This window comes from Arvicola amphibius, chromosome 4 (assembly GCF_903992535.2).
Source record: "Arvicola amphibius chromosome 4, mArvAmp1.2, whole genome shotgun sequence".
Classification (NCBI taxonomy): domain Eukaryota; kingdom Metazoa; phylum Chordata; class Mammalia; order Rodentia; family Cricetidae; genus Arvicola; species Arvicola amphibius.
In genome coordinates, this window is record NC_052050.1 from 1,480,284 (window position 1) to 1,506,030 (window position 25,747).

At 47.3% G+C, this 25,747-nt stretch overlaps 1 protein-coding gene across 2 annotated transcripts in view; it reads left to right on the top strand.

The window, feature by feature from the left end:
* The window catches only part of Nploc4 (NPL4 homolog, ubiquitin recognition factor), a 48,582-nt gene that overhangs the window by 10,071 nt on the left and 12,764 nt on the right, over positions 1 to 25,747 (top strand). For both annotated transcript variants that reach the window (XM_038324645.1, XM_038324646.1), the window contains 9 exons: positions 2,786 to 2,962; positions 4,825 to 4,873; positions 5,589 to 5,683; positions 8,313 to 8,436; positions 10,566 to 10,745; positions 12,390 to 12,476; positions 14,305 to 14,376; positions 15,078 to 15,204; positions 20,171 to 20,331. In XM_038324645.1, the coding sequence (XP_038180573.1) occupies positions 2,786 to 2,962; positions 4,825 to 4,873; positions 5,589 to 5,683; positions 8,313 to 8,436; positions 10,566 to 10,745; positions 12,390 to 12,476; positions 14,305 to 14,376; positions 15,078 to 15,204; positions 20,171 to 20,331 (1,072 nt within the window). The remainder of the gene's footprint in view (positions 1 to 2,785; positions 2,963 to 4,824; positions 4,874 to 5,588; positions 5,684 to 8,312; positions 8,437 to 10,565; positions 10,746 to 12,389; positions 12,477 to 14,304; positions 14,377 to 15,077; positions 15,205 to 20,170; positions 20,332 to 25,747) is intronic.

Here is a 25,747-nt window from a genome sequence, read left to right on the forward strand (position 1 = left end):
AAGGGACGGTGGCTGTGTCCTCTTCTGTTTTTACTGACTTGACTGCTAGCTTTTGGAACCCTGGGTACTTTGTACCTTTAGAGCTCAGCAGTGTTTTTACAGTGTATTTGTTAAAATTGATCCAGGGTCTGAGCCAAGTAGTTTATAGCTAGAGGGTGTTTAGGAATACCTAATTCACTGCTAGAAGCAGAAATTCTGGTTACAGTTTGGCAGTTTTATTGCCTATGAATTATGGAGGAATAAGAAGGCGAGAGTAGCTTTTGAGGTCTGCAGCTGTGCTCCTGGGGCCGCGAGTCCTGCAGTGTTTGCATTTGCAGACTCTTGCTCTTCTTTTGCTTTGCTGGTCAGCACTGGGCCAGCTGTTCTTGCAGCTTTTCTGTTGTGTATTCTGTTGATGGCAGCTGAAAGTCTGCCACACGTTCTGTCATCTCCTGTCTTCAAAGCCCAGAGCCGATTTAGTGCCACAAGCCACCTCTGGTCAGGCGTGACCCACAGTGGTTCTGTGAATAGCTTCAGAGGGGAAACACTCTTCCGCCACAAGTCATGTCAAGTTAGAGCCCAGCAAGGAGACTTGTGGCGGCTCCTTAGTGCTTGGGAATCTGCCCTACAGAGTAAGTGTTGGCATCTGTTGGTGGTATGTTCTTCACAGTGGCAGAAACCAGCAGAGGTACCCTTTAGCCTAGTGAGCCTACCTCCCTGGGGAATGGTGAGCCCAGCTGGCAGCACACATCTGTAATTTTAGCACTCAGTCGTAGAGGCAGGAGGATTCTGAGTTTGAGGCCATCCTAGGCTACATAGTGAGATGTATTTTTTTCTTTATCTTAGGGTTTCTGTTGCTGTGATAAAACATCACAGCCAGAACCAGTGAGGGAGGAAGGGGATTTATTTGGCTCACATATCCTGGGTAACAGTCCACTGAGGGGCGGGCACGGCAGGAACTGAAGCAGAAACTATGAAGAAATGCTCATTCCTTAAAAAAAAATATTATGCATACAGTGTTCTGTCTGCATGTATGCCTATACACCAGAAGAGGCACCAGACCTCATTACAGATGGTTGTGAGCCACCGTGTGATTTCTAGGAATTGAACTCAGGACCCCTGGAAGAGCAGTCAGTCAGTGTTCTTAACCGCTGAGCCCCCAAATACTCTGTTCTTTTTTTTCTTTTTTTTTTTTTAACTTATTTATTATGTGTACAACATTCTGCTTCCGTGTATGCCCACACACCAGAAGAGGGCGCCAGGTCTCATTACAGATGGTTGTGAGCCATCATGTGGTTGCTGGGAATTGAACTCAGGACCTCTGGAAGAGCAGTCAGTGCTCTTAACCCCTGGGCCATCTCCAGCCCCCAAATACTGTTCTTTTTTTTTTTTTTTTTTTTTTTTAAGTATTTATTATGTATACAATGTTCTGTCTGTATGATGCCTGCAGGCCAGAAGAGGGCACCAGACCTCATTACAGATGGTTGGGAACCACCATGTGGTTGCTGGGAATTGAACTCAGGACCTCTGGAAGAGCAGTCAGTGCTCTTAACCGCTGAGCCATCTCTCCAGCCCCCTCTGTTCTTTTTTTTGTTTGTTTTGTTTTGTTTTTTCGAGACAGGGTTTCCCTGTAGTTTTTTTTTTTTTTTTTTTTTTTCCCCTGTAGTTTCTAGAGCCTGTCCTGGAACTAGCTCTTGTAGACCAGGCTGGCCTCGAACTCAGAGATCCGCCTGCCTCTGCCTCCCGGGTGCTGCGATTAAAGGCGTGCACCACCACCGCCCGGCAAATACTCTGTACTTAATGACTTGCACAGCCTACTTTTTTAAACACCCCAGGACTACCTGGCCAGGGGTGGCACTACCATTAATGGGCCGGACCCTTCCACATGCATTGCTAATTAAGAAAATGTCCTATAGGCTTGCCTATAGACCAGGCCTTTTCTTGCTGTTGTTGTTTTGGTTTTTGCTTTTTAGAAAAGGGTTTCTTTATGTAGCCCTGTCTGTCCTGAAACTCACTCTGTAGACCAGGCTGGGCCGGAACTCAGATCTGTTGGCCTCTGCCTCCCAAGTGTTAAGATTAAAGGCTTGAGTTACTACTGCCTGACCCTAGAGGCCAGTCTCATGGAGGCATTTTCTCAATTGTGGTTCCCTAGTTCTCTAGTTTGTGTCTAACTGATCTAAAAAAATAAATAAGAAATAAAAAAACAAAACCAACAAAATCACCAACCAGGACAGTCAGGATTATGCCTGTGGAGTTGAATGTGGCAGATGTTTGAGGCTGTAGATGAGAAGAGCAAGATGTGAAATAACTTCTAAGTCAGTTGTTGCGGCTTCACGTCTGGGTGCTTGTGAATCAGTGACGGTCTCATCCGTGTCTGGGTGCTTGTATATGAGCTACATAGATGGATGGAGAGCTGAATACAGGGCTTAGGAGTGGCAGAGAAGAGCCGTACCAAGAAGGAACAGAAGGGCTGCCATCAGGGTCCAGGTGAACATAAGCTGTGTTACATGTACAGTCAGACACTAGTGTATCTCACGGCTTTCAAAATAAATTGGTAAGAGAAGTTAAATTTCAGAATTAAAAATTTAGAAGTTAAATTTCAGAATTAAAAATTTAGAAGTTAAATTGCTGTGTATAATGCCAAGAAACAAATGATTCTGTTCTTTTAAAATCAGGAGCTTCCCTATGTAGGGCTTTAGGCTGTAGGATTTGTTTTTGGAAGCTATCAGATTTATGTATCCACACCAAACTGTATGGTTTGGTTTTGGAGGAAAGAATGGTGCTTGATGTTTTGTCCTTTGAACAGGCATGGCGATTTGTTGTTCCTGTTTCCCTCGAGCCTTGCTGGACCTTCATCTGAAATGGAGACATCGACCTCAGTAGGGTTGAAGGCCTTTGGTGCTCCTAATGTGGTTGAAGATGAGATCGATCAATATCTCAGCAAACAGGACGGGAAGATTTATAGGAGCCGGGACCCACAGCTGTAAGTGCTCTGTAAGGCTCCTGCCTGTGGTGGGCGCCTAATGGATCATTAGAGGAAATATTTCAGAGCTTTTGTAATCATAGCCCTTGGGGGCAGGCTAGCTCATGAGACCCAGTGATAACAAGTTCCATGTTAGTAAGTGTCTGGTAAGGGAAAGATCTGAGTTTTGCCCATCTGTTTTCACAGTATTTTACTGCATGTTACCTTGGCAACTTTAAAATAGATTCCACACAAAATGATTAGTAGGAGTATAAGCCTGGGGGAAGTGGCACACACCTTAGTCAGCATTTAGTCTGAGGCAGGTAGATCTCTGAGTCTGAGGCCAGCTTCGTTTAGAGTGAGTTCCAGGACAGCCAGGGAGGTTACACAGATAAATCTGTCCCCCCCCCCCAAAAAAAAAAAAAAAACAAACAAAAAATATTAGGAGTATGTAAACACTAAGAGTGGAAGGTGTTTAGGGACAGCTAGGGTCTATTTTGGGATCCTTTTAGATAAATGGCCCCTCCCACCAGCAGAGGTAGCAGAAGGGACGGATGGTTCAGTGAGGGCTAAGGCTCTGACTTCTCCGGAGCAGTAGCGTGGCCATCGGTAGGACAACCTGGGCACTAGGTGCTAGTGTGTGCCCTCCAGTTACGTGGAATGTAGTGCGTTGTGCATTCCTTTATTTTAGACTTTTTCGTAATTCTTTTTACAGAAACCAGTTAGGGACTGCAGAGATGGCTTAGCAGTTAAGAGTAGATCCAGTTTGATTCTCAACATCCATATGGCAGCTCACAGCTGTCGGGGCTCTGAGAGCACCAGGCATGCTGCACCTGCACACGATACAGTAAAACAGGGACACCAGCCGGAGACATGTGGATTGACTCCCAGCACATAGAGTAAAACAGGAACACGAGCCAGAAACGTGGATTGACTCTCAGCAATGTTGGTCTCTGCAGTGGGTCTTTATAAGAGTCACTCTATAAATGTGGTCAGGGACTGACACTGGGACCCTGGAAATCTAAGTGCTATATCAGCAGCTTCTGTGTAAGGTGGACTAGGCACAGATGCTGCTCAGCTGCCTTTGTGTGTCTCCCCAGGAACTCACCATGGTTTTCACTGGGCTTTCATGTCTCCAATAGCTATTTTTAGAACACCTGCTCCCATGTGTTAATTCTGCTCTTCAGAAATGAGCCTGCCTCTTACTATAGAAGAGGTAGAGTCCACCTCTTTTCCTTTCCTTCCCCCCCCCCCCCCACGATGGGTTTCTTTGTGAACCCTGGCTGTCCTATAACTCACTCTGTAGATCAGGCTGGCCTCGAACTCAGAGATCCACCTGCCCCTACTTCTCAAGTGCTGGGATTAAAGGTGTGCACCACCACTACCCAGCTTTTTCTTAACATTTTTATTTAATGTGACTTTAAGACATTTTATTTTCCATGTTGGAGATGGAGCATCACCTTGTGTGTTTGGTAAGCACTATTTATTTTTAGTTAGTGTCATGTTAAGCAGTCGGTGGTTAATGGTCAGGTTTTTCTGTTCCTTTTCCTTCATTTCCCCTCCCCTTTCCATTTCTTCTCCCCACACCATTCTTCCTTTCTTCTCTACCCCTTTCCCATCCTCTTTTGAGACAGGTCCTCTCTGTGTAGCCCTGTCAGCCAGACTGGCCTTGAACTTGCTTTGAGTCTTGCTGCTGCCTCCTGTAGTTTTCTTCTGACACGTATCAGAATAAATAATAGATATTGCAATGGAAACATCTGTATTTGTAGGGAAGCACTTACCAAAGTGTGATATACGTTTTAAATATCAAAAAATATTGCTAAGTAGCAACAAAAAATAACCTTTGTGTCCCTGTGCTTTTCTTTATCCTGTACATGCTCCAGATGTCGCCATGGCCCTTTGGGGAAGTGTGTGCATTGTGTCCCACTGGAGGTAAGTCTGTACAGGGAGCTTTCGGCTGGCAGTGTGGTTGGCTGCTGAAAGAGCAGGCTCAGCACTTTCTAGTCCCTAAACGTGGGTGTTGTGGCTCTTAAAATAATTTTTCTATTTATCGCCTTTAGGCCTTGTATTCCCAGCAGTACAAGTGGCACAGAGAATCTGAGACTTATTTATGGGAGTGACCTTCTAGGGGATTGAGTGGCCAAGGCGTTGTGTGCTGATGAAGAGTGTATGTGGTTGTCCTAGACGATTATTCTCTGACACATGGCTGGGCTCTCGCTTCCTGCTTGTCATGACTTTGATTGACTGTGTCTGAGTCCTATGTCTCCTGTTGATTTATTTGTCTGTTTCTTTCTCTCTCTCTCTCTCTCTCTCTCTCTCTCTCTCTCTCTCTCTCTCTCTCTCTCTCTCCTTCTCTTGTGTGTGTGTGTGTGAGAGAGAAAGAGAGAGAGGATTGACTCAGGGCTGTGCCTAAGTTGTATCCTCAGGCCTTTTGTGACTTACAAAATTTTCTTAGAGCTATAGTTTTTAATAGGAGTGCATTTTATCTTGAAAATGTAACTCGTACAGAGAAAAGCTTGATTCTGACCGTGAACCAGTGAATACCCAGCTTTGCCTCCCTCTCTGTCTGATCCCTTGCGCAGTAAGATTGAAGTCTCATGTACCCTGGCAGACCCATGACCACTCATTTCCTGTATATTGTTGATAGCCATTTGATGAGGACTATCTGAACCACTTGGAGCCTCCTGTGAAGCACATGTCCTTCCATGCCTACATCCGGAAGCTGACTGGAGGGGCTGACAAGTAAGTACTCTATCCTGGACCTGGCATCCAGACTCTCAGGCCTGTCTCTGGGCGTGGGGATGCAGACAAGAAGGAAGGCAGTGCACAGAGCAGTTGTCTTGAATATTGTCTGTCCTAGAAGCAGGGTAGAGAGTCTGGCAGCTGTCCTGCTGTACATCCACAGTGCGCAGGAAAGCAGACAGACTCACAGCTGATGGTAGGTGTGGAGTTGCCTGGTGAACCTCCCCCGTGAGGATCTCGGTTCACCAACCTTAGCCCCTGCCTGCTCTTTCCCCAGGGCTTTCCTGTTAGTCAAGTTCACTTTTACAGCTGTGATGGAGCTGAAGCCACAGTTCTCTATGGGTTGCATTGTGGTACCACAGCGCTCCAGATAGCATACTTGGTCCAGTGGGTGGTGTAAGCAGCCTCCTCTTTGCCCAAATTCTGGTTCCAGAAAGGTGAACTGAGACTGGTGCTTGTTTGATTTTCTTTAGGCTTTGCTGTGGAGTCTTAAACTTGAGATCCTCTTGCCTCGGCCTCCTGAGTGCTGGGATTGCAGATGTGTACTGTCTCTCCAGGCCACATTTGTTTTCTTTTTAACCTGTGTTGAATGCTTGTCTGTGTAGCTCCTTTTGTGTGCACCTGACCAGAGAGTAACAGACCTGCTGGTAGCTTTGTACTTCTATCACTGGTAAGAAGAGATGGCACTGGGTCCAAGTCAACCTGCTGACATCCAAAATTACTTTTTAATTTTATTTATTTTGGTTTTTTGAGCCAGAGTTTCTCTGTAGCCCTGGCTGTCTTAGAACTTAACTCTGTAGACCAGGATGTCTCCAAGCTCAGATATCCTCCTGCCTCTTGAGTGCTGGGATGACTGTTTAAAATGTTAAACTGGGAATGGAGTGGAGCTGGAGAGATGGCTCAGCAGTTAGAGCACTGGCTGCTCTTCCAGGGGACCTGGGTTCAATTTCCAGCTCCCACAGGGCAGCTCACAGTTCTCTGTAACGCCAGTTCCAGGGGACCCAACACCAATGGACATAAATAAATTAAAAAACAAAGCAAAAAACCCAACCTTCAAAAAATAAAAAAAGGTTAGACTAGGAGCAAATCATCACCAAAGATGCACACTTGACTGTCAGTGGGGAGCTGTGGGTTCTCTGGTCTTTGCACACTTGACTGTCAGAGGGGAGCTGTGGGTTCTCTGGTCTTTGCACACTTGACTGTCAGTGGGGAGCTGTGGGTTCTCTGGTCTTTGCACACTTGACTGTCAGAGGGGAGCTGTGGGTTCTCTGGTCTTTGCACACTTGACTGTCAGAGGGGAGCTGTGGGTTCTCTGGTCTTTGCACACTTGACTGTCAGAGGGGCTGTGGGTTCTCTGGTCTTTGCACACTTGACTGTCAGAGGGGAGCTGTGGGTTCTCTGGTCTTTGCACACTTGACTGTCGGGGGAGCTGTGGGTTCTCTGGTCTTTGCACACTTGACTGTCAGTGGGGAGCTGTGGGTTCTCTGGTCTTTTTGTACACTTGACTGTCAAAGGGGAGCTGTGGGTTCTCTGGTCTTTTTGTACACTTGACTGTCAAAGGGGAGCTGTGGGTTCTCTGGTCTGTGAAGCAGGCAGATTTACTGTAGGAGGTGCCCGCTCATTTTCTGTCTGGGTCAAGGAAGGCTCCTGTGGGGACATGGCTGCTATGCAAAGCCCAGGAACAGTGGTTTTACCTTTTGTGCTCAGATGATGGTTCATCCTGGGCTTGTGAAAAAGCATTTACTACCAGGCAGGGTAACCATGCCACCCCCCTCCTCTTCTTTCTTTTGGTTTTTCGAGACAGGGTTTCTTTGTAGCTTTGGAGCCTGTCCTGGAACTAGTTCTTGTAGACCAGGCTGGTCTTGAACTCAGAGAGATCCTTCTGCCTCTGTCTCCCGAGTGCTGGGATTAAAGCCGTGCACCACCACTGCCTGGCTGCAGTTTTTATTTATGAAACAGGTGTCACATTTTACAACTTAAATATGTATAATTTTTTTGGGTATGTTATGTCTTAATAAAGCTGGGGGAGGGGTAAGAAAGAAAATGGAGGTTGGTGAGATATGACAAGATAAAGGAACTTACTGCCAAGCCTGGCGGCCTAGGTTCTGAATTTAATCCCTGACCAGGCCCCACATGGTGGAAGGAGAGAACTAACAGTTGCAAGTGACCTCTGACCTCCACGTTGTGCACACATGTATGAATGCACTCACACATACACACACTAAATATATACAATGTAATAAACAACTTGTATAAAGCAACAAAGTGGAATTAATGGAGCATTCTGTGATTGAGAAAACCAACATCACTTATGCAGAAATCCCCCAGGTCAGTGGTAGGTAGGTCCACTACTTCCTCACTGATGTCCAAAGACTGTGCCTGTAGCTCAAAGCAGATGAAGGAATATATCGCTGTTCTGTGTCCTAATCAGATTTCCCCGAGAATAAGGATGTTGTACAGGTGAGCAGACACTGATGGGCTGTGTCTGCTCTCGCTGGCCGGGCACCTGGCACAGGTGGATGAGGCCTCGGCAGTGTTCTCACAGCTGTCTCAGCCTTCTAGGCCTCCAGTCTCTGCCTCGGAACCCACTGTTGTCATGTGTAACTTGGTCTCTTGTCCTCTCCCTCAGGGGGAAGTTTGTTGCCCTGGAGAACATCAGCTGCAAGATTAAGTCAGGTTGTGAGGGACACCTCCCATGGCCAAATGGTATCTGCACCAAATGCCAGCCGAGTGCCATCACGCTGAACAGACAGGTGAGGTTGCCCGTGGTGTGGTATTTATTGTCATGACTGACTGACAAAGGGACACCGCCTGCATGGTGTTCCATCCCTCCGTCCATTTATTTGTTTTTAATTACATGGTTTTTTGTTCTGTTGTTGGCTTTTTTGTTGTTGTTGTTTGTTTTTGAGACAGGGTTTCTCTGCATAGAAGTGGCTGACCTGGACCAGGCTGGCCTTGAACTCAGAGATCTACCTGCCTCTTCCTCCTTTGTGCTGGCATTAAAGGGGTGTGCCACCACACCTGGCATTCGTTGCATGTGCATTGTGTGTCTGTGTAAGGTGTGTGCCGGTTCCTGAATAGTGCAGAAGAGGATATTAGACCCCCTGGCATTAAAGTTACAGGGAGTCTTAAGCCCCCTGATGTGGTTGCTAGGAACTGAACTTGGATCCCCTGGTCAGCAAGTGTTCTTAACTGCTGAGTCATCTCTCCAGCCCCTCTGGTGTTTTTAGATCTGCCTTTCTGTGACAGTCATAAATGAAAGATAAGTTTCTAGTGCTTGCAGGTGTGGGGTCTAGAGTTTTGATTCCATTTGATTAGCTTGTGCAGAATATGGATTTTTCTTTAAAAGGTATTTAAAAATATTATTTTTATTTTATATATATTTGCCTGCATATATGCACGTATTGTGTGTGCATGTGGCCAGAAGAGGAACGGAGTTACAGGTGTTACAAGTAACTGAGCTGTGAAGAGAACTCTGGTCCTCTGATGGAAAAGCCGGTGCTCTGAACCACTGAGCCATCTCCTCAGGCCCTTCCTTTTTTTTATATTTATTTATTATGTATACAATATTCTGTATATGTGTGTATATGTATGTATACGCCAGAAGAGGGCACCAGACCTCAGTACAGATGGTTGTGAGCCACCATGTGGTTGCTGGGAATTGAACTCAGGACCTTTGGTAGAGCAGGCAATGCTCTTAACCTCTGAGCCATCTCTCCAGCCCCGGCCCTTCCTCATTTTAAATTTATTTTGTTGTTTATTTTGGGAGGTGGGATTTTTCTTGGAGATTTTTCAGACACTCAGGGGTTGTGACTCTGCCTTTAAAATGTGTTACGTGGGAGCTGGCAGTGCAGCTTCAGCCGTCTCCAGAGATCTGCTCAGGCTGTTGATTGATAGATCCTCCTTTCCCTGCTCCCTGATGGCCTACCTGCCCTTCCTTCTTTTCCCTTCCCTTCGCTTTCCTTCTCTTCCCTTCTAGAACTCTCTCTCCTCCCTCCCTCTCTCCCTGCCTCCCTCTTTCCCTTCCTTTTCATGTTTTAGAAGCGGTCTCCAACTGTTTCCTTTAGTCCAGATTGGCCTCAGACTCAGGGCGGTCTTCTTCCTCTATCAGCCTCTTGAGTGCTGGGATTGGCATTGTGGACCACTGTCTGGTCAGAGTAGGTTCTTAAATTTGGGATTTGTTTGTTGTTTGCAGGGTCTTAAACTCCAGTGCACATGCTAGGCAAGTCCATGATCGACCCCTGACCACATCTTTGAACTACATCTCAAGCCTGTTTACCTTGCTGAACTAAATAAAGCTAAACTAAATAAAGCTGGGTCAAAGCTGAAATGAAAACAAACGGGTCTTAGGCTATGGCTTAGAGATTTAGAACACTGACTGCTCTTGCAGAATTCCCAGGTTTGGTTCCCAGCACATACATGATATCTCACATGTATAACTACAGTCCCAGTCCCAGACCTCCAAGGACACCATGCATGCGAGTGGCCCACAGACATACATGTAAGCAAAACACCCATATACATAAAAAACAAAACAAAATCTTACTTACTTACTTATTTGTTTGTTTGTTTGTTTGTTTATTATGTGTGCATGCAATATTCTGTCTGCATGTATGCCTAAAGGCCAGAAGATGGCACCAGGCCTCAGTACAGATGGTTGTGAGCCACCATGTGGTTGCTGGGAATTGAACTCAAGACCTCTAGAATAGCATCCAGTACTCTGAACTTCTGAGCCATCTCTCCAGCCCACAAAACTAAATCTTAGAAAAAAAAAACTAATATTTTCACTAGTTTTTTTTTTTTTTTTTTTTTTTTTTGAAAAAAAAATCACATTGTTTCTGGTAGAATGTTTCACTTAAGCCCATGTTTGTTAATTCTGCAGAAATACAGACATGTGGACAACATCATGTTTGAGAACCACACTGTTGCTGACCGTTTCCTTGACTTCTGGAGAAAGACAGGCAATCAGCATTTCGGGTATTTATATGGACGATACACAGAGCACAAGGACATTCCCCTTGGCATCAGGGCTGAAGTGGCTGCGATTTATGAGCCGCCTCAGGTACACGGGTGCAGGACTGGCTTGCGTGATGGGGCGGGTTGTTTCCGAGGTGCTGAAGTACCCTTCCAGATGGCCTCTTTCTTGTTTTTGCTATCTCTTGCTGTACACTCTTGGGCATGCACATATTATACATAAGTGCACATGAAATTATTGAAGAATAAGATCACAGCCTTGCCGGTGGTGACACACACCTTTAATCCCAGCATTCGGGAGGCAGAGGCAGGTGCATCTCTTGAGTTTGAGGCCAGCCTCATCCTGTACAGAGCGAGACCAAGGACCGACTCCAAAGCTACAGAGAAACCCTGTCTTGAAAAACAAAAACAAAACGAAACAAACAAACAAAAAGACCACAGCCTTACTTCACATAGCTTGCTAGGTGGACTTGCCTCGCAGAACCAAGCCCCAGGTCCGTCCCTACACTTCCTCATCTGTGTGTGGTGGCACATGCCTGTAACCCCCCAACATTAGAGAGATGAAGGCAGGAGGATCAGAACTTTAAGCTCATCCTTAGCTGCATAACAAGTTGGAGGCCAGCTCAGGATTCACGAGACTTTGCATCAAAAACCAAAAGTTTGACTTCCAAAAGGAAACATATATAGGGACAGACTCTTTGAATATATATCATAATGTACTTGCTTTTCTTTTCTTTTTTGTTTTTTTTTTTTTTTTTTTTTTTTTTTTGAGACAGGGTTTCTCTGTGTAGCCCTGGCTGTCCTGGAACTCTGTAGACCAGGCTGGCCTCAAACTCATAGAGATCTGCCAGATCTGCCTGCCTCTCCCTCCTGAGTTCTGGGACTAAACCTGTGTGCCACCAGTGCCTGGCTGCCCCTTTGCCTTCTAAGTCCCTGTAACCAGGTTCTGGCTTAGAGTGAAACTCCTGCCCTGGGCTTGGTAAGCTCTGTTCATTTCAGGAAATGGCATCTGTTACCACTTAAAAATTCTCTTCCTCTAATTCTTCTTGTTTTTGTTTCCAAACAGGGCTTCTCTATGTAGCCCTGGCTGTCCTGGAATTTGCTCTATAGACCAGGATGGCCTGGAACTCAAATTCTTCTGCCTCTGCCTCTGCCTCCTGAGTGCTGGGATTAAAGGTGTGGGCCACCACCGCCTGACTTCTCTAAGTCTCTTAGGTTTATTCTGTGTATACACAGTGGAGGTCAGAGGACGACTTCGGGAGTTAGTCTTCTCTCTCCACCAGGCCGTCAGACTGCAGCTCTCGGCGTTTAGGTCGCACGTGCTCCAGCCATGGCCAGAGCCTATCAGATGCTCTAGCTGAGTGTCCACCTCCTACTAAGCAGACTACAACTTGGGGTGTACATTTATTTTCTTGGTCCTGTAGCCAAGACACTGAGCCAGAGGGACAGTGCACCAAAGCGGTTCTGGGATGTCTGCCGCCTTGCAGTGGTAGTCTGCCTTCCAGCCAGGCTGTCTAGGGCAGAATTACCTGTTCACGGCAGTGCTGAAAGCAGCTCCATTTCCCAAGTGAAGGTTTCCTTTAGGCACATAACAGCCCAGCCTTCCTTGGGGCCCATTTGTGTTTGTAGCTGCAGATCTTCAGCAGGGGTGGAGCTGGCGGGTGGAGGTGGAAGTTGTAGTGGCACCGCCCGTCAGCTCTGTCTTCTGTTTTCTAACTTTGCTTCCTCATAGATTGGTACCCAGAACAGCCTGGAGCTTCTGGAAGATCCGAAAGCTGAGGTGGTTGATGAGATCGCTGCCAAACTTGGCCTGAGGAAGGTATGAGGCCTCTGCTAGCCAGGTGACCTTGGGGAAACCTGGGCTCCATGTTGGGGGAATCCACAGGTGGAGTGGCTACGTCTGGTGTGGAACCAAACCCCTAGCTGACAACGTAGGCTAAATAAACCCCTTTGGACCCTTGTTTGTGTTCATTAGTGCAAATTGTTTTGATGGCTCTGGCGTAGAGTGAGGTGAGCATTCTCGGGCACACGCAAAGGTGAGCGTTATGGCGCGTGTGTGTCAGTCCTGACTCTCCCCACCCCCAGCTCTGCTGGCTGAGGGCCTGCTGCGTAGAGCAAGACTCTTAACTATGAACCCAAGTAAAAGGGTAGTCACCGTACCTGAGGTGTACTCACTGCTCATGTGGCTTGCTTCACTTTCTGTCCTAGGTTCCTGGTACCCTTCCTGCGTCAGCATTGATCTCCTGTGTCCATTGTAGGTCACCAAACCCGAAGTTTTCATGGGTCCTGCGTCAGTTGGTAGAGAGAGGGAGGAAAGAGTCCTTTCAGTCCGTGCCTTGATGAGGGTCCTAGGGATGAGGTTGTGCTTTTTGTTTTTAAGACGCATTCTTGTTTTGTAAATTGCACTGATCTCAAACTTAAATCCTCCCTCCTGCCGCAGACTCCCACTGTGAAGTTTACAGATATATGCTTCCATCTCTGGCTTGTTAGTATTTACAGATTCGCCGAACTATTAGTTTGAACACCCTGTGGAAGTCCAGTTCAGATATTAGTAGCCGTGCAAGTTTTGCCCTTTACTTGGACAGAGAGGAATGAGCTGTGTATATTGCTTCATCTTACCTCTCTCTGAGAGGGCAGGAAAACCTAGGAACACGACTGAGGGAGTCACAGCAGAGTTTTCCCTGTTGAGGCAGAAGGTCAGAAGGCCAGTGTCAGGTCGTAGTGTGGTGCGGTTCCGGAGGAGAAGCTGGACACACTTGTGTTTCATGACAACATAACATAAAGTCTGCAGCTACTTAAGTTACCATCAAAACCCAAGTTCCTTGGCTCGCTCTTACCTTAGCCTGTTTTGGACTGTGCTTATTAAATGGATCCTCAATACTTGCTTTCTCTGGTACCAGCCTTTTCGGTTTGTGCTCATCCGAGCATTGTTAGAACAGCAGTGATCCATGGGTACCAGTCTGCTGCAGAGGTTGGCCGCCATTTGTCAGTTTCCCCAAGGATGCCAGTGGATGCTTTGCTAGTCCTCTAGCTCCAGTCTGACAGGCTCAGCTCTCAGTGCCTTCTGACTCTGGAGGCCAAGGGCAGCCTAGATGACAGAGCATGCAGACCGTGTTGTAGTGGGGCATTGAGGCTGCACAGTACCTGGGTTCTAGGATTGGGCCCAGTGATGCAGCTTTAGGCCTTTGCCCTCAGCTGCCCCCGTGCTGCCTGGCCAGCTGAGCCCTCTGTTGTGGCCTTCCTTTCATCTTCGGTGACTCTCCACAGAGTCTGTGTCTTCCTTGTTCAGGACCTACCCCAGGACACCTTGCTGCTTGCTTCTTGTCTGTCTTCCTTTTCGGAGCTTAAACTCCTTCTTGGTGCACCCTGTTGGTCTCAGTCTCAGTCACAGATGTTCTGACTTCTAACAAAGTGTGGGCTTGAGTAGTCCTGAGCAGAGCCTGTTTGCAATGGATGAATGTTTGTCATGGCAGCACCAGAGGAAGGTGCCAGTTTCTCCCTGGCAGCAGAGCCAAGGAACTGTGCTCTCAGCTTTACCTGGCTCAGGAGCCAGAAGGGTTGTCTGAAGGGCACTGCTTTTATGCTCCCTGGACAGAAGCCGACTGTTGTATGGAGATACTCAAAAGATGCTTTCCTTTTCCATTAAGGTTGGATGGATATTCACGGACCTTGTCTCAGAAGATACCCGAAAGGGTACAGTCCGATACAGTCGGAATAAGGTGAGATGGAGACAGGACTGTTGCTGGCCCGAGACCTCATTAAGGTAGAGCTGACTTGGATCTCTGTCTCTGCACTGCTCGCAAGTAACTCTGAAGACTCTCTTCGTAGTGGAGGCTCAGCCTGCTGGTTCTGCTCCACAGAGCAGATCCCACTCACCTGCCCTTGTAGCTTTGTGGGAGTGGGTTACCCCGGGCTTTTTAATGTGAGTCCCCAATGGCTAGGAATTACAGGTGTTTGTCTCTGTTTTGCCTCAGGTATTTTTGAGGTGCTGTAGCTTAGCTCTTTATTTTTTTTAAGACAAGAATCTCAGTATGTAGCGTTGGCTAGCCTACAACTCACTGTATAGACTAAGCTGGCCTCAAACTCAAGAGGTCCACCAACCTCCCTTTGCTTTCCAAGTGCTGGCATTAGAAGCAGTCTTTCTTATTTTTTTTTATTTAATTTTAACTTGATTGATTTATTGTGCCTGTGTGCACACATGTGCCATGGCACACATGTGGAAGTCAGGGGACAGCTTGTATTTGTTTCTCTCCTTTCACCAAGGGGGCCTTGGGATCGAACTCAGGTCAGTCAGTCTTGTTAGCAAGCATCTTTACCTGCTTTTATCTTGCTGGCCCAGCTCTTAATATTTTCTGCAGAAGAAATGGAAGCTTGTTTTGACACATGCTGTGAATTTGATATGCCGCCTCTCTTGGCTTAGGACACCTATTTCCTGAGTTCAGAAGAATGCATCACTGCAGGAGACTTTCAAAACAAGCACCCCAACATTTGCCGGCTCTCTCCTGATGGGCATTTTGGATCCAAGTTTGTTACTGCAGTGGCCACAGGTATAAATGGGGCAGAGTGACGTCATAGATGCTACTGCCCATTAATGTTTGTTCTTTGCAGCAGCAGCAGCTTTTTCATCCTTGGTTACAATCAGCTTCTTAATGAACCTTTGGGGGCATAGATTCTTCCTTTTGTTTTACAGTAAAAATTCTGAGTTAGCATCATCCATGAGACTGGGGCCAAGTCAGAACTTATCCATGGCTGTCTTCAGGTCTAATGTTCTCATCACAAGTCTAGGTACCTCTTGCCTTTGGATGTGTGCCCCTTTTCAGCAACTAGAAATGACTGTGCCAGAAGAGAGGCTTCTGCTGTCCTGACTCACTGCACTTGACATTATGAATGGGGCTGCCATTCTAAACAATTTTCACGAAGTTCTTTTGGGAATGATACGTGTTAAATAATAGATTAATCTTACACATTATAACTATATAGTAGGTTGTAATCTATGCAAACATGTACCAGATCTTTGATTATATCCCTAAGGTGCTATTCTACAGAAAAGTCAGGCATGGGGCCATAGAATTGAAAGGTGTAGATTTGAAATTGAAAGGTGTAGATTTGGAAATTGAGAACCAAATTGTTAGCTAGATTTTAAAGTCAGCATGGATTCTGACTGTGAAGGTCTCATCTCCGCGAGGAACCAGCAGTCCTCTTGTCTAGGTGACCTACTTTCTGGTTCTTACAGTGTCCCTCCCAGTTTACACAGCCTGCATTCAGGGGCCTCGTTCAGGCTTCTGTTTCTTAGAACGCCCCTACCAGTTCACACTGCCTGAGCACAGGGACCTAGATCGGGTCTCTGCTGCCATTAGATAACTGGTTGAAGAGACTGTCACCATGCCAGGATTTTTAAGCCTTACTAAAAGCTAGCAGGCTTGTCTTTCCTATGGCCTGTGTAGATTTTTCTTTTTTGAGTGAATTCCTTCTGAGTGAGAGATACAGTAGCGTCTTTGCTCTGTTATGTTGATAATAGGTAGAGGCGTGTTAATTATTGCACATATGGGTTGGTGACATAATTTTCTAAATTGTTGCTACAGTTGAGTGCTGAAGGGAGTGAGTGGAGGTGTGGGATAGGATTAAGAACACGAGAAAATCCTTTCTTGTGGGTTGGTAAGGCAGAGGGCACTGACAAGAATGGCAGGTGTGAGGGTGCTGTATGGTCTGGATACACAAGGCTGAGCAACAGATCCGCCGCAGCTTCATCCTGATCGCTAGGGGGATGGATGGCCTCCTGAGATGCTTCATGCTTTATCTTGCTCAAGCTCAGCCATGTGCCTCTCAGTAGGTATTGCAGTTGTGTACGTACGTTTTCATAGTGGTTTATAAAGCAACGTAGGGGTTGCCTACATGAACGTGTAGGGGCGGAGACATGGATCAGTCTTTATTGTTTGTGAAACCTCTGTATCTGGCAGGATGCCTAGCAATTTCAACATCCCACAGAAGTGGGCAGTGCCCACATTGAGACAGCCAGAAACACCCTCAGAGATTTCCAGCACTGCCGCCGTCACTGAGAACGGCTGTTCTGGGCGCCTGTGGGCTTCCATAGTAGTTCAGCTTCTTAAATTACTGTGTCTATGGGGAATTGGTCCCATGGGCCAAAGGAACCGGCACATTTTTAGATTTTTAAGTAGCTTACATCTTGGAGACTGGTTACTTCCAGGTACTGAGTCACATTGCTTGTTGAGAGTTTGGAAATCAGATCAGTTTTTGCTTCCAGAATTGTCTCTAAAGGATCTGGAGCTATGCAGTAATGACTGACTTTGTTTGTAATAAGGTCTGTGGTCAGCCTGCTTTTCTGATGTCATCATCCTCCAGGGCCCCAACTGAAGAAGGGCTGCGCAGGGCTACAGACCTCATCCAGGGCCTGAGCCACCACGGTTTCCTAACTCAAAGGGAAGTGTACTCTTTCCCGTGTTAGGGTCTTTGGCCAACAACAAGTAGGGACCCTGGAGAGGTACTGGGAAATACCTGCTGCAGTCCCGTCTCCTTGTCGGAGAGGAAGCTGGGAGCTACATCCTGGGAGTTGGTTGTCGAGGACCAGCCTCAACAAAAATACTTCTTACTAGGGTAGGGGCATGGGAATTTTAGAAGTATAGCAAATATGAAGACGCCTAAAAATAATAAGACAGAAAACATAGAAAGTATTGGGAGGGTATTCCAGTGACTGAAATCATGAAATTCGCCCACATTTATTTTTTCCACAGCTTTTATATCCAATGTAAAGGGTGTGTGTGTGTGTGGGAGTAACAGAAGACTTTATTAACATGATACAAAGGATAGCAGGATAGCTCACAGTCAGTCACTCTGGGACATCTCATCATAGCATTCTGTAGTCTCGGTAGCAGAGATGCTCTAGATCATGTGTCCTGAAGACTGCCCCTCCCCAGGTGACCTTATAGTTAGAAAGGAAGGGGCAGAAGTATGTTTGCATATCCTGACCACCTGTCAGGATGGCATGGACCTATCTTAAATGTTAAAAGAACCAAGCAATCACATCCTGAGTTGGGACGGGCAGCTATGCTTGTCAGTCTCCAAATTCTCTGACCCTCAGACAAGGTGGAAATGGGCCTGCATTTTTCAGCCTCCACAGTTAGTGCCTCTTGTGCTGGGCTGGTCTGCAGGCTGAGCTCAGGTACCTTCTGGGTACCAAGGCATAGCCCCTTGCCTTTGCCCATGGGTTTTTTCTGACTCCCTGTGATTTCCACAGCTTTTTTGGCTTGACTGTGTATAGTGGTTTTGCTCAAGTGAACGCCACATTACATGTGTGTGTTTCTTCTCCACTTGAGAAAGGTGTGTGTGTGTAGTCAGGTCACTTGGCAGGACCACCTGTGTGGACCAGTATCACTCCCCAACCCCTCCCCCTTTTTTCTGATGTTAGAGATTGAACTCAGGGCCTCAAGCTTGCTGGATCTACTGAGCTATATCCTGAGCTCTCTTTGGAGGGTAGGGGAGGGAGGGGAGGATCTCATGTGGTCTGGGCTAGACTGAAACTCCTGATCCTCTTGTGTCCATCTTACAAGTGCTGGAATTAGAAACATGCATCGCCACGCCTGGTTTCTGATGCCTATTTTATACATACTACTTTCCATTCTCTTCACACAAAACTTTTCTGTCCCTCGTGACCTGTCACACTTGAATGACTGATCTGAAAACCAGCCCCAGTTTGCAGTACCTGAGCAAGTAGTTGGACCTTGGATGACTTCTCTTGCATTCCTCCATCATTGGTTCTCTGCATTCGAAACCTTTTGTCTGCTATGAGACATACTACACAGCTGGGCATGGGTGTGCTGATGACGTGGAATGGCCTCGTTAGGACCGAAGAGAAAGTGCCAGGCTCTGATGAGGACACTGGGAACTGGCTCATTCAGCACTTTGAGCTGCAGTTGGCCTTCTGCATGTAATGAGGGATTGCTCGGGGGCCACCTTGCCTTCGGTTCCACTCCTTTCGATTGTTTCTCAGGTGTAGTACAGATGCATTTGAAACCCAGAGGGTCTGGCTCTCGTCTCTGATTTGTAACTGTTTTCAAGCCGAACCAGAGGTAGAGTTTTAACATCTCCATCTCTCAGAAAGAACAGTGGACACTGGAGTTGTCTGGCATGCAGCCCTGACTCGTGGAGGACACCTACCCAGGCTACGCTTATTCTGCCCTCACCCTCCTGATGTCAGGGCTCTCTCTGGAATGGCCGTTTAGACTCTCTGTCCTTAATATTTTATAAATTACAAGGTAACAAATATATAAATTTGTTAATTTGTATTTTCTTTTTTTTTTTTTTTTTTTTTTTTGAGACAGGGTTTCCCTGTAGTTTCTAGAGCCTGTCCTGGAACTAGCTCTTGTAGACCAGGCTGGCCCCGAACTCAGAGATCCGCCTGCCTCTGCCTCCTGAGTGCTAGGATTAAAGGCGTGCGCCGCCACCGCCCGGCTAATTCGTATTTTCTGTGTGTACCTTTTGTGTTTGTGTGCTGTGGAATGCATGCCGAGGTCAGAGGACCTCTTGCAGGAGCCATTTCTTCTGTATTGTGGGTTTAGAGATCAAATTTGAGCAGACAATAGGTGCCCTTACTCGCTGTCTCTCCAGCCCCCCAGTGTTAAGTCTTTGTGGCTGGTGCTTGGGAAGAGGGATGTATACAGAGCAGTGTGTGTCGTTAGTGTCGGGACTGTAAAGAGACTGTGGGGTGCCCATCATTATCCCGTATCATAGTAGGAGATGCCTGGGCACTGACTTGTAAGACCAGGTAGAGTTCTGTAACTGATTGCTGCATATATGATCTGTGTGCTAGGATCAGTTTTCCTTTTTTATTATTTAGAGAGAGAGAATGTAGGGGTGGTGTTGGAGTACCTATGCATATAGGAGTGGAAGTCCGTTCTCTCTTTTCCTCATTGGGTTGTAGGTCTCAAACTCAGGCCAGCCTTCAGGCTTCTGTGGCTGAGGTGTTTTTGTTTGTTTGTTTTGTTGTCTTGGAGTCTAAGCTGACCTTGAACTTGCTGTGTAGCAGAGGATGACCCTGAACTTCTGATCCTCCTGCCTCTACCTCCCCAGTGCTAGGATTCACCACTATGCCTGGTTTATCCCAGAGATTGAACATAGGGCTTCCTGTGTGTAAGACAAGAACTGTGCAGCCCAGCCCCATACAGCTTCTGTTTTGTGGCCTCCACACCTGTACTTCCAGCCTCCTTGCCTCTAAATCTCACTCAGGCGCTACAGCTGGTGCGTTGCGGGACAGTGTCTGTTTTCATACTCTGATGTTCCAAGCTGAAAGTCTGTGCAGGAAACACCCCACAGCTCTGGGATGGGGGTGGAGCAGTGGACTCTGAAAACATGCTGTGGAGGAGTGAGCCTTGTGCTGCAGACATCTTTCAGACCGCCCAGCAGAGTCTTGACTGTGCTTCCTACCAGCTGGAGGATAGGTGACATGAAATGCTTCTGATTACCCTTGGTAGATTCTCTTAGAAGGTTTTTCTCTTACAGGTGGTCCGGACAACCAGGTTCACTTTGAAGGGTACCAGGTATCCAATCAGTGCATGGCACTGGTCCGAGATGAGTGTCTTCTACCTTGTAAGGATGCCCCTGAGCTCGGCTATGCCAAGGAGTCCAGCAGTGAGCAGTATGTTCCTGACGTGTTTTATAAGGTAAAAATACGTGAGAACAAAAAAATAATAAATATGTATAGGTTAATGTGAACTTGTCTTGGACTCTTGTGATCTTGTTATACTCTGTAGTGATACCTGTGTGTCAGCCATTGTGGTTTGGAGCCCAGCTTATGGATCAAAGCGTCTGTCATATTTCTGGAGCTTATTGTTACTTATGCAGACTTTGGCATTGTATGGCGTAGTCGGAAAAGGAATCATATGTGTTTGATTTGGTCATGTTACACCAAATCTTACCGTTGCAGCCCACTTCTGCTTTGTAATGATGAGAGGCATTTGACTATTGTTGGAATTCTGGCTGCTTCAGCTACTCAGTCTTGTGTTGTGAAGCTTCCAAGTAGAAGGACAAATGACAGTAGGAAGGAAACCCCAAGTCCGAGGCTAACAAACGTCCAGCAGACACTGACTAAGGAGCCCTCTTAATGCAGGCAGCTGGAGGTCCAACTGAAGTCCTGTATCTGTGCAGAGCCGTATCTTCCTTGAGTGAGGCGTCCAAGTACCCACAGCGGTAATATCACCTCTGGTAGACACCAGCTGGGGAAGTCGATGAACTTGAGTCTTTCCTTCCCACTGTAGGTGCCCTGATACCGTGGGTGGACATCAGGAAGCTCAGGAAGTGGCTGACTTCTCACCCTTAGGGGTTTTACTCTTGGACTCTTTGTTGTTTTTTCTCCCTGTCTCAGAGTTGGGGAGAACACCAAACACACCCTCAGACAAGAGAGCCTTAAAAAATACTTTGAGACAACATGCTCGGATTAAATGGGGTGAGGGCAACCTCACTTCAAAGCCAGCTTTCCAGTGAGCTCAAATTTCACATGACACTTTACCAGTATAATGCACCCCATAGTTTGACAAGATAAGGTTGTTTCTATTGTACTTGTCTAGAGTAGTTTGGCTGACTTTCTCCCAGGGTTGGTTTTACTCGTGGTTCCTGTGTCCAGTCTTAATGTTGCTGTGTGCTCTCTGGTACAACTCACAACCTTTCCTGCTCACAGGGACAGCTTCTCACTGTCACGACCCCTGCCTTGTTTGTTGGTTTGTTTCAGATCTCTATGTATTTTATTTTGTTTGGGGGGTCATAGTCTCACTGTATGACTTGTTGGTATGGAGACCTGCCGGGCCTCAAACCTGATTAGCTGTGGTTACTCTCCTGAGTGCTGGAGTCATGAGGTCTACACCACCACACCTAGCAGTGTTTACATTTCTTATGTATGGGTATTTTGTCTGAAAGTATGACTGTACTACATAATGGCCCATAGAGGCCATTAGAGGCCGCGTGTTCCTGGAACACTGATTCACAGATTCGTTAGCTCTGTGTAGGTGCTCCAGACTGAACCTGGCCCTCAGGCAAATCAGCCAGTGTGCATAATTGCTCTCCAGTTGTTGTTTTTTTTTTTTTTTTTTTTTTTTTAGATTTAATTAACTGGGCAGTGGTGGCTCACACCTTTAATCCCAATACTCAGGAGACAGAGGCAGGTGAGTTTTAGGACAGCCAAAGCCACACAAAAAAGCCCTGTCTCAAAACAAACTATTATTCTTTTGGCCCTTTAAGGGGCAAGCCACGCCCACTCCCGGCGACCCCTGACTTCTCAGCGCCATCTTGAATCTCTTCCTGTCCTCTGTCTGGCTGTCTCTCTCCCTTTCTGTCCCCCTTCCTGCCCCCCTTCTCCCTTTGCCCTCCATAACCCCCTGAATAAATATTCAACATGTTGTATCTGTCCATGTCTCTGTCTCCTGTCTGCCTGCCCCTGCCGTGAACTGCTCCGCCGGGCTCTCGCTGCTCTCTGAGCTCGCCTGCTCACATGGCAGCGCCTCCCCCCCCCCCCCCATCTTGCAGGGACCCACAGTCGTGTCTGCCTTGGGACTGGCTGCTCCCAGAGTCCGCTGCCTGCCTACATCTGCCGCCTGGGACTTTATAGCATTTTTTAAAAAACAACACAAAGGGTAAAATTTTATCGACAGTGTTGCTATCGCACGGGCAGCTCTTTGGGTGTCTCGTGTAGACTTTCTCCATTCTTGTTTGGTTTTGTGTGGTGGCTGATGTTTCCCAAACAATGTCAAATGACTGTGTCCACCTCTGTCTGCCTGTTTTTTTTTTTTTTTTTATTTTGTTGGGGGAAGGGGTGGGAGCAGGGTCTCACTATGTCGTAGGCCCTAATTTATAGTCCTGCTGTCTCTGCCTTCTGTGTACAGGCTTTATGTGCATGAGACAACATACCCGGCTTTTGTCTTGCTTTTGGTTTTTTGGTTTTGTTTTTTGTTTGATACAGGGTCTTTCTATGGAGACCTGGCCGTGCTGGAAGTCACTATGTAGACCAGACTGGCCTTAACTCACAATAGGTTTATCTGCCTGCCTCTGCCTCTTGTCTTGCAGAGTTAAAGGTGTGCGCCGTCATGCCCGCATTTGCCTTGATTTTCATCCTAAAGGACATGCTTTCAGATTTCATCATTAGCTGGGAGTTAGGTAAAGGCGCTGGGTTTTTATTTTTAAAGTAAAACCAGATAGGAAACATTTCTTTGTTTTTTTCTCTTTCACCGGATCCTGGTATAACTGTTGCCCTTTGTTTATCTGGTCTGTGTCCGTGAGGAGTGCTGTGAGTGTGTGTAGTGAGAGCACGCAGGAGCGTGACACCATTTGTCGTGTGTTTACTTAAAAGCAGGAAAGAGCCAAGACACCTGAAGCTGGCAGAGGAGGCGTATTGTCTGTGTGGACAGAAAGTTATCCCCCAAGGAATCAGGCTGTTGCTGCTTATTCCCAGCACTGAAAGGTGTGAGGTCTAGGAGTTGTTTTGTTCCCTCAGCGCCTGCACTGCACACGAGGACCACTGGCAAATGTCTGAGCATAGTCACTGTGGACACTTTGTTTCTGCAGAAAATGGGAAGAAGACATTTAGTGATAACTTTTTAAAAAGATTTATTTTAATTTTTTTTGTGTGTTTGCCTGCGTGTATGAATGTGCATCTCGTGTACAGTGCCCACGGGGTCTACATTGCATCCCATATAGCAAGTTAGAGGCAGTTGTGAGCACCACATGGGCGCTGGAAGCTGAACTTGAATCCTCTGCAAGAACAGCAAAGGCTGTCAACTACTGAGCTATCTCTCTAACCCAGTGATAACTTTTGCTTTTAGATTCTTTTTAATTTAAAAGAAAGAAAGAAAATAATTGTCGTTAGGATAAACAAGCACCTTTATTAACTGGTGACGAAATCCGAATATCAGTTCGGATTTTGCAAACTGGTCACATTTTGCAACTGTTATACAGACTTCTTCAAGTTGCGTGTCTGGGGAATACCTGGACACACCAGCGCTGTTGGCAGAGTCTCAGTCATGGAGAGCACCGTGGTTTCCTGGATGGTGGAGACTTGTAGCAGAGAACCATGACTTTGAACTGCGTCAAAGACAGAATTGGGGTTCAACCTGACGGTCAGAAAAGCAAAGCAGTCAGCCACTGGCTCTTCCCTCTTCCTCTGTCTCAAATGGTGAACCTGTCTCTATGAATCTCAGAATGGGACTGACTGAGAGCTGTCTCCTCCCATTTTATAATCCTCTCTAGGACTGGGATTAAAGGTGTGTGTCACCACTGCCTGGTCTGTGAGGCTGACCAGCGGGGCTGTTTTATTCTCTGAACTTCAGGCAAGCTTTATTTATTAAAGTACAAAGAAATGGCACACAGGTGGAGTTGTGATAGACAGTGGTGATCTGGGGAGGATTCTTCCAGCCCAGCAGCAGCCTGGTTCTCATATGGAACACAATAAGCAATGACTTGTGTTGCTGGAGCAGAGACAGGGAGGGCCACTGAGAGAGGCTGACTAGAGCCGGGCCGTGGTGGCACACACCTTCAATCCCAGCACTCGGGCGGGAGAGGCAGGCGGATCTCTGTGAGTTTGAGGCCAGCCAGCCTGGTGTACAGAATGGGTTCCAGGACTGGCTCCATAGCTACTGGGAAACCCTGTGTCGGCGCGCGGGGGGGGGGGGGGGGGGGGGGGGTGTGGGGGGGGGCAGCAAAAGAAGAAGGTTGGCTGGTGGATTCAGTGCCTGGTATGTAGAAAGATCCTACAACTGGGAGTGGGCCAAGGAGGCAAGGCCTGATATGACAAAGGAACACATAGGAGCCAGGTCAGACTGGCAGCCTTAGGGGTGTGCAGGAAGCAATCTGAATCTGTCAGGGCCTTGTTGTTTATAGATTTCCTGGGTCTCCGTGTACACAATGAGAAGAGAGACAGAGTAGGAAGTCCTGAGACTTTCAGACCAGGCGTCAAGGGCACTGCTGCAGCCATGCAATGCGTTACTGTGTCGTCCTGGTGGGACCACTGCCGTGGATATTGCTAAGAGAATGAAAGCTTAAAGCCGGGCATTAGAGTCACAGTGGCCTAGACAGCATGGTAGGAGAGAATGGCGAGGACTGGGCCTCTGTTCAAGGACATAAAAGGGGAGAGAGGGAAAAGGAGACAGAAGTCAAGCCTAGGGAGAGCTGAGGTGTCTGGGGAGCTTGAGGGAGGTCTGCGCTGTGTTTAGTGCCAGGAGGCTGAGGCGCAGCGGGTCCTCGCCGGAGCTGTGCTTCAGGGGCAGGGCAGGTGTGGCCACATGAGAAGTGCGTCCGGCTGGAACTGGTCAGGGAGGGGTGGAGTCCTGGCTGGTGGGTAGGCAGCAAAGCAATCAGCACTGAAGGTGGAGAGCGGAGGGAGGAGTGAGGCTGGCCACAAAGAGGGGAGCGTCAGGCACCCCGAATCTGCACAGCTGCACAGGGTGTATGAGGGTGAGAGAGGAGCAGGCCACAGGATGGATCATTTTACAAACTTAGAGGAAATCCACACTCGGCTCCCATCACAGGCTCCCGAGTCACCCTGGCCCCGTCCCTCACGCCCACAGCCGTGACCGCAGTGGATTGACATCCCGGGAGGCTGCCCTCTTACCCACTGCGACACTGTTTGCTGAGCACCTTCATCGGTAGGCCATACCTGGCAGAGTTGGGTGCTGTTCCTGTCTTAAAAAAAAAAAAAAAAAGTTAATCTCTGTTGTCATCTGTTAGAGATAAAATTTTGTTGTAGTGTTTGGTTTTAAAACACATCTCACTATGTAGCCCAGGTTAGCTGGCCCTGAGCTCTGGGTCCTCTTGCCTTCCCAGGGGCTGGGGGATTTCATGCTTGCTACACTGTGCCCTGCTCCAGATTCTAGGAGGACACAAATCAGGTCTGAATGTGGCCTGAACATCGCATGCCTGCATTGCATACCTGCCAGGGCAGCCACGAGCCTGCGCTCTAGGTATAGATGAGTGTGTTCTTTAGTATTCCTCTGGCTCGACTGCCTGCTACATCTTGGGTTGACCAGTTATTGACACTATTGTTCCTCATGCACTGAGAACAAGGACAGTGCCTATGACGTGTGCAGTTGGAGCCAG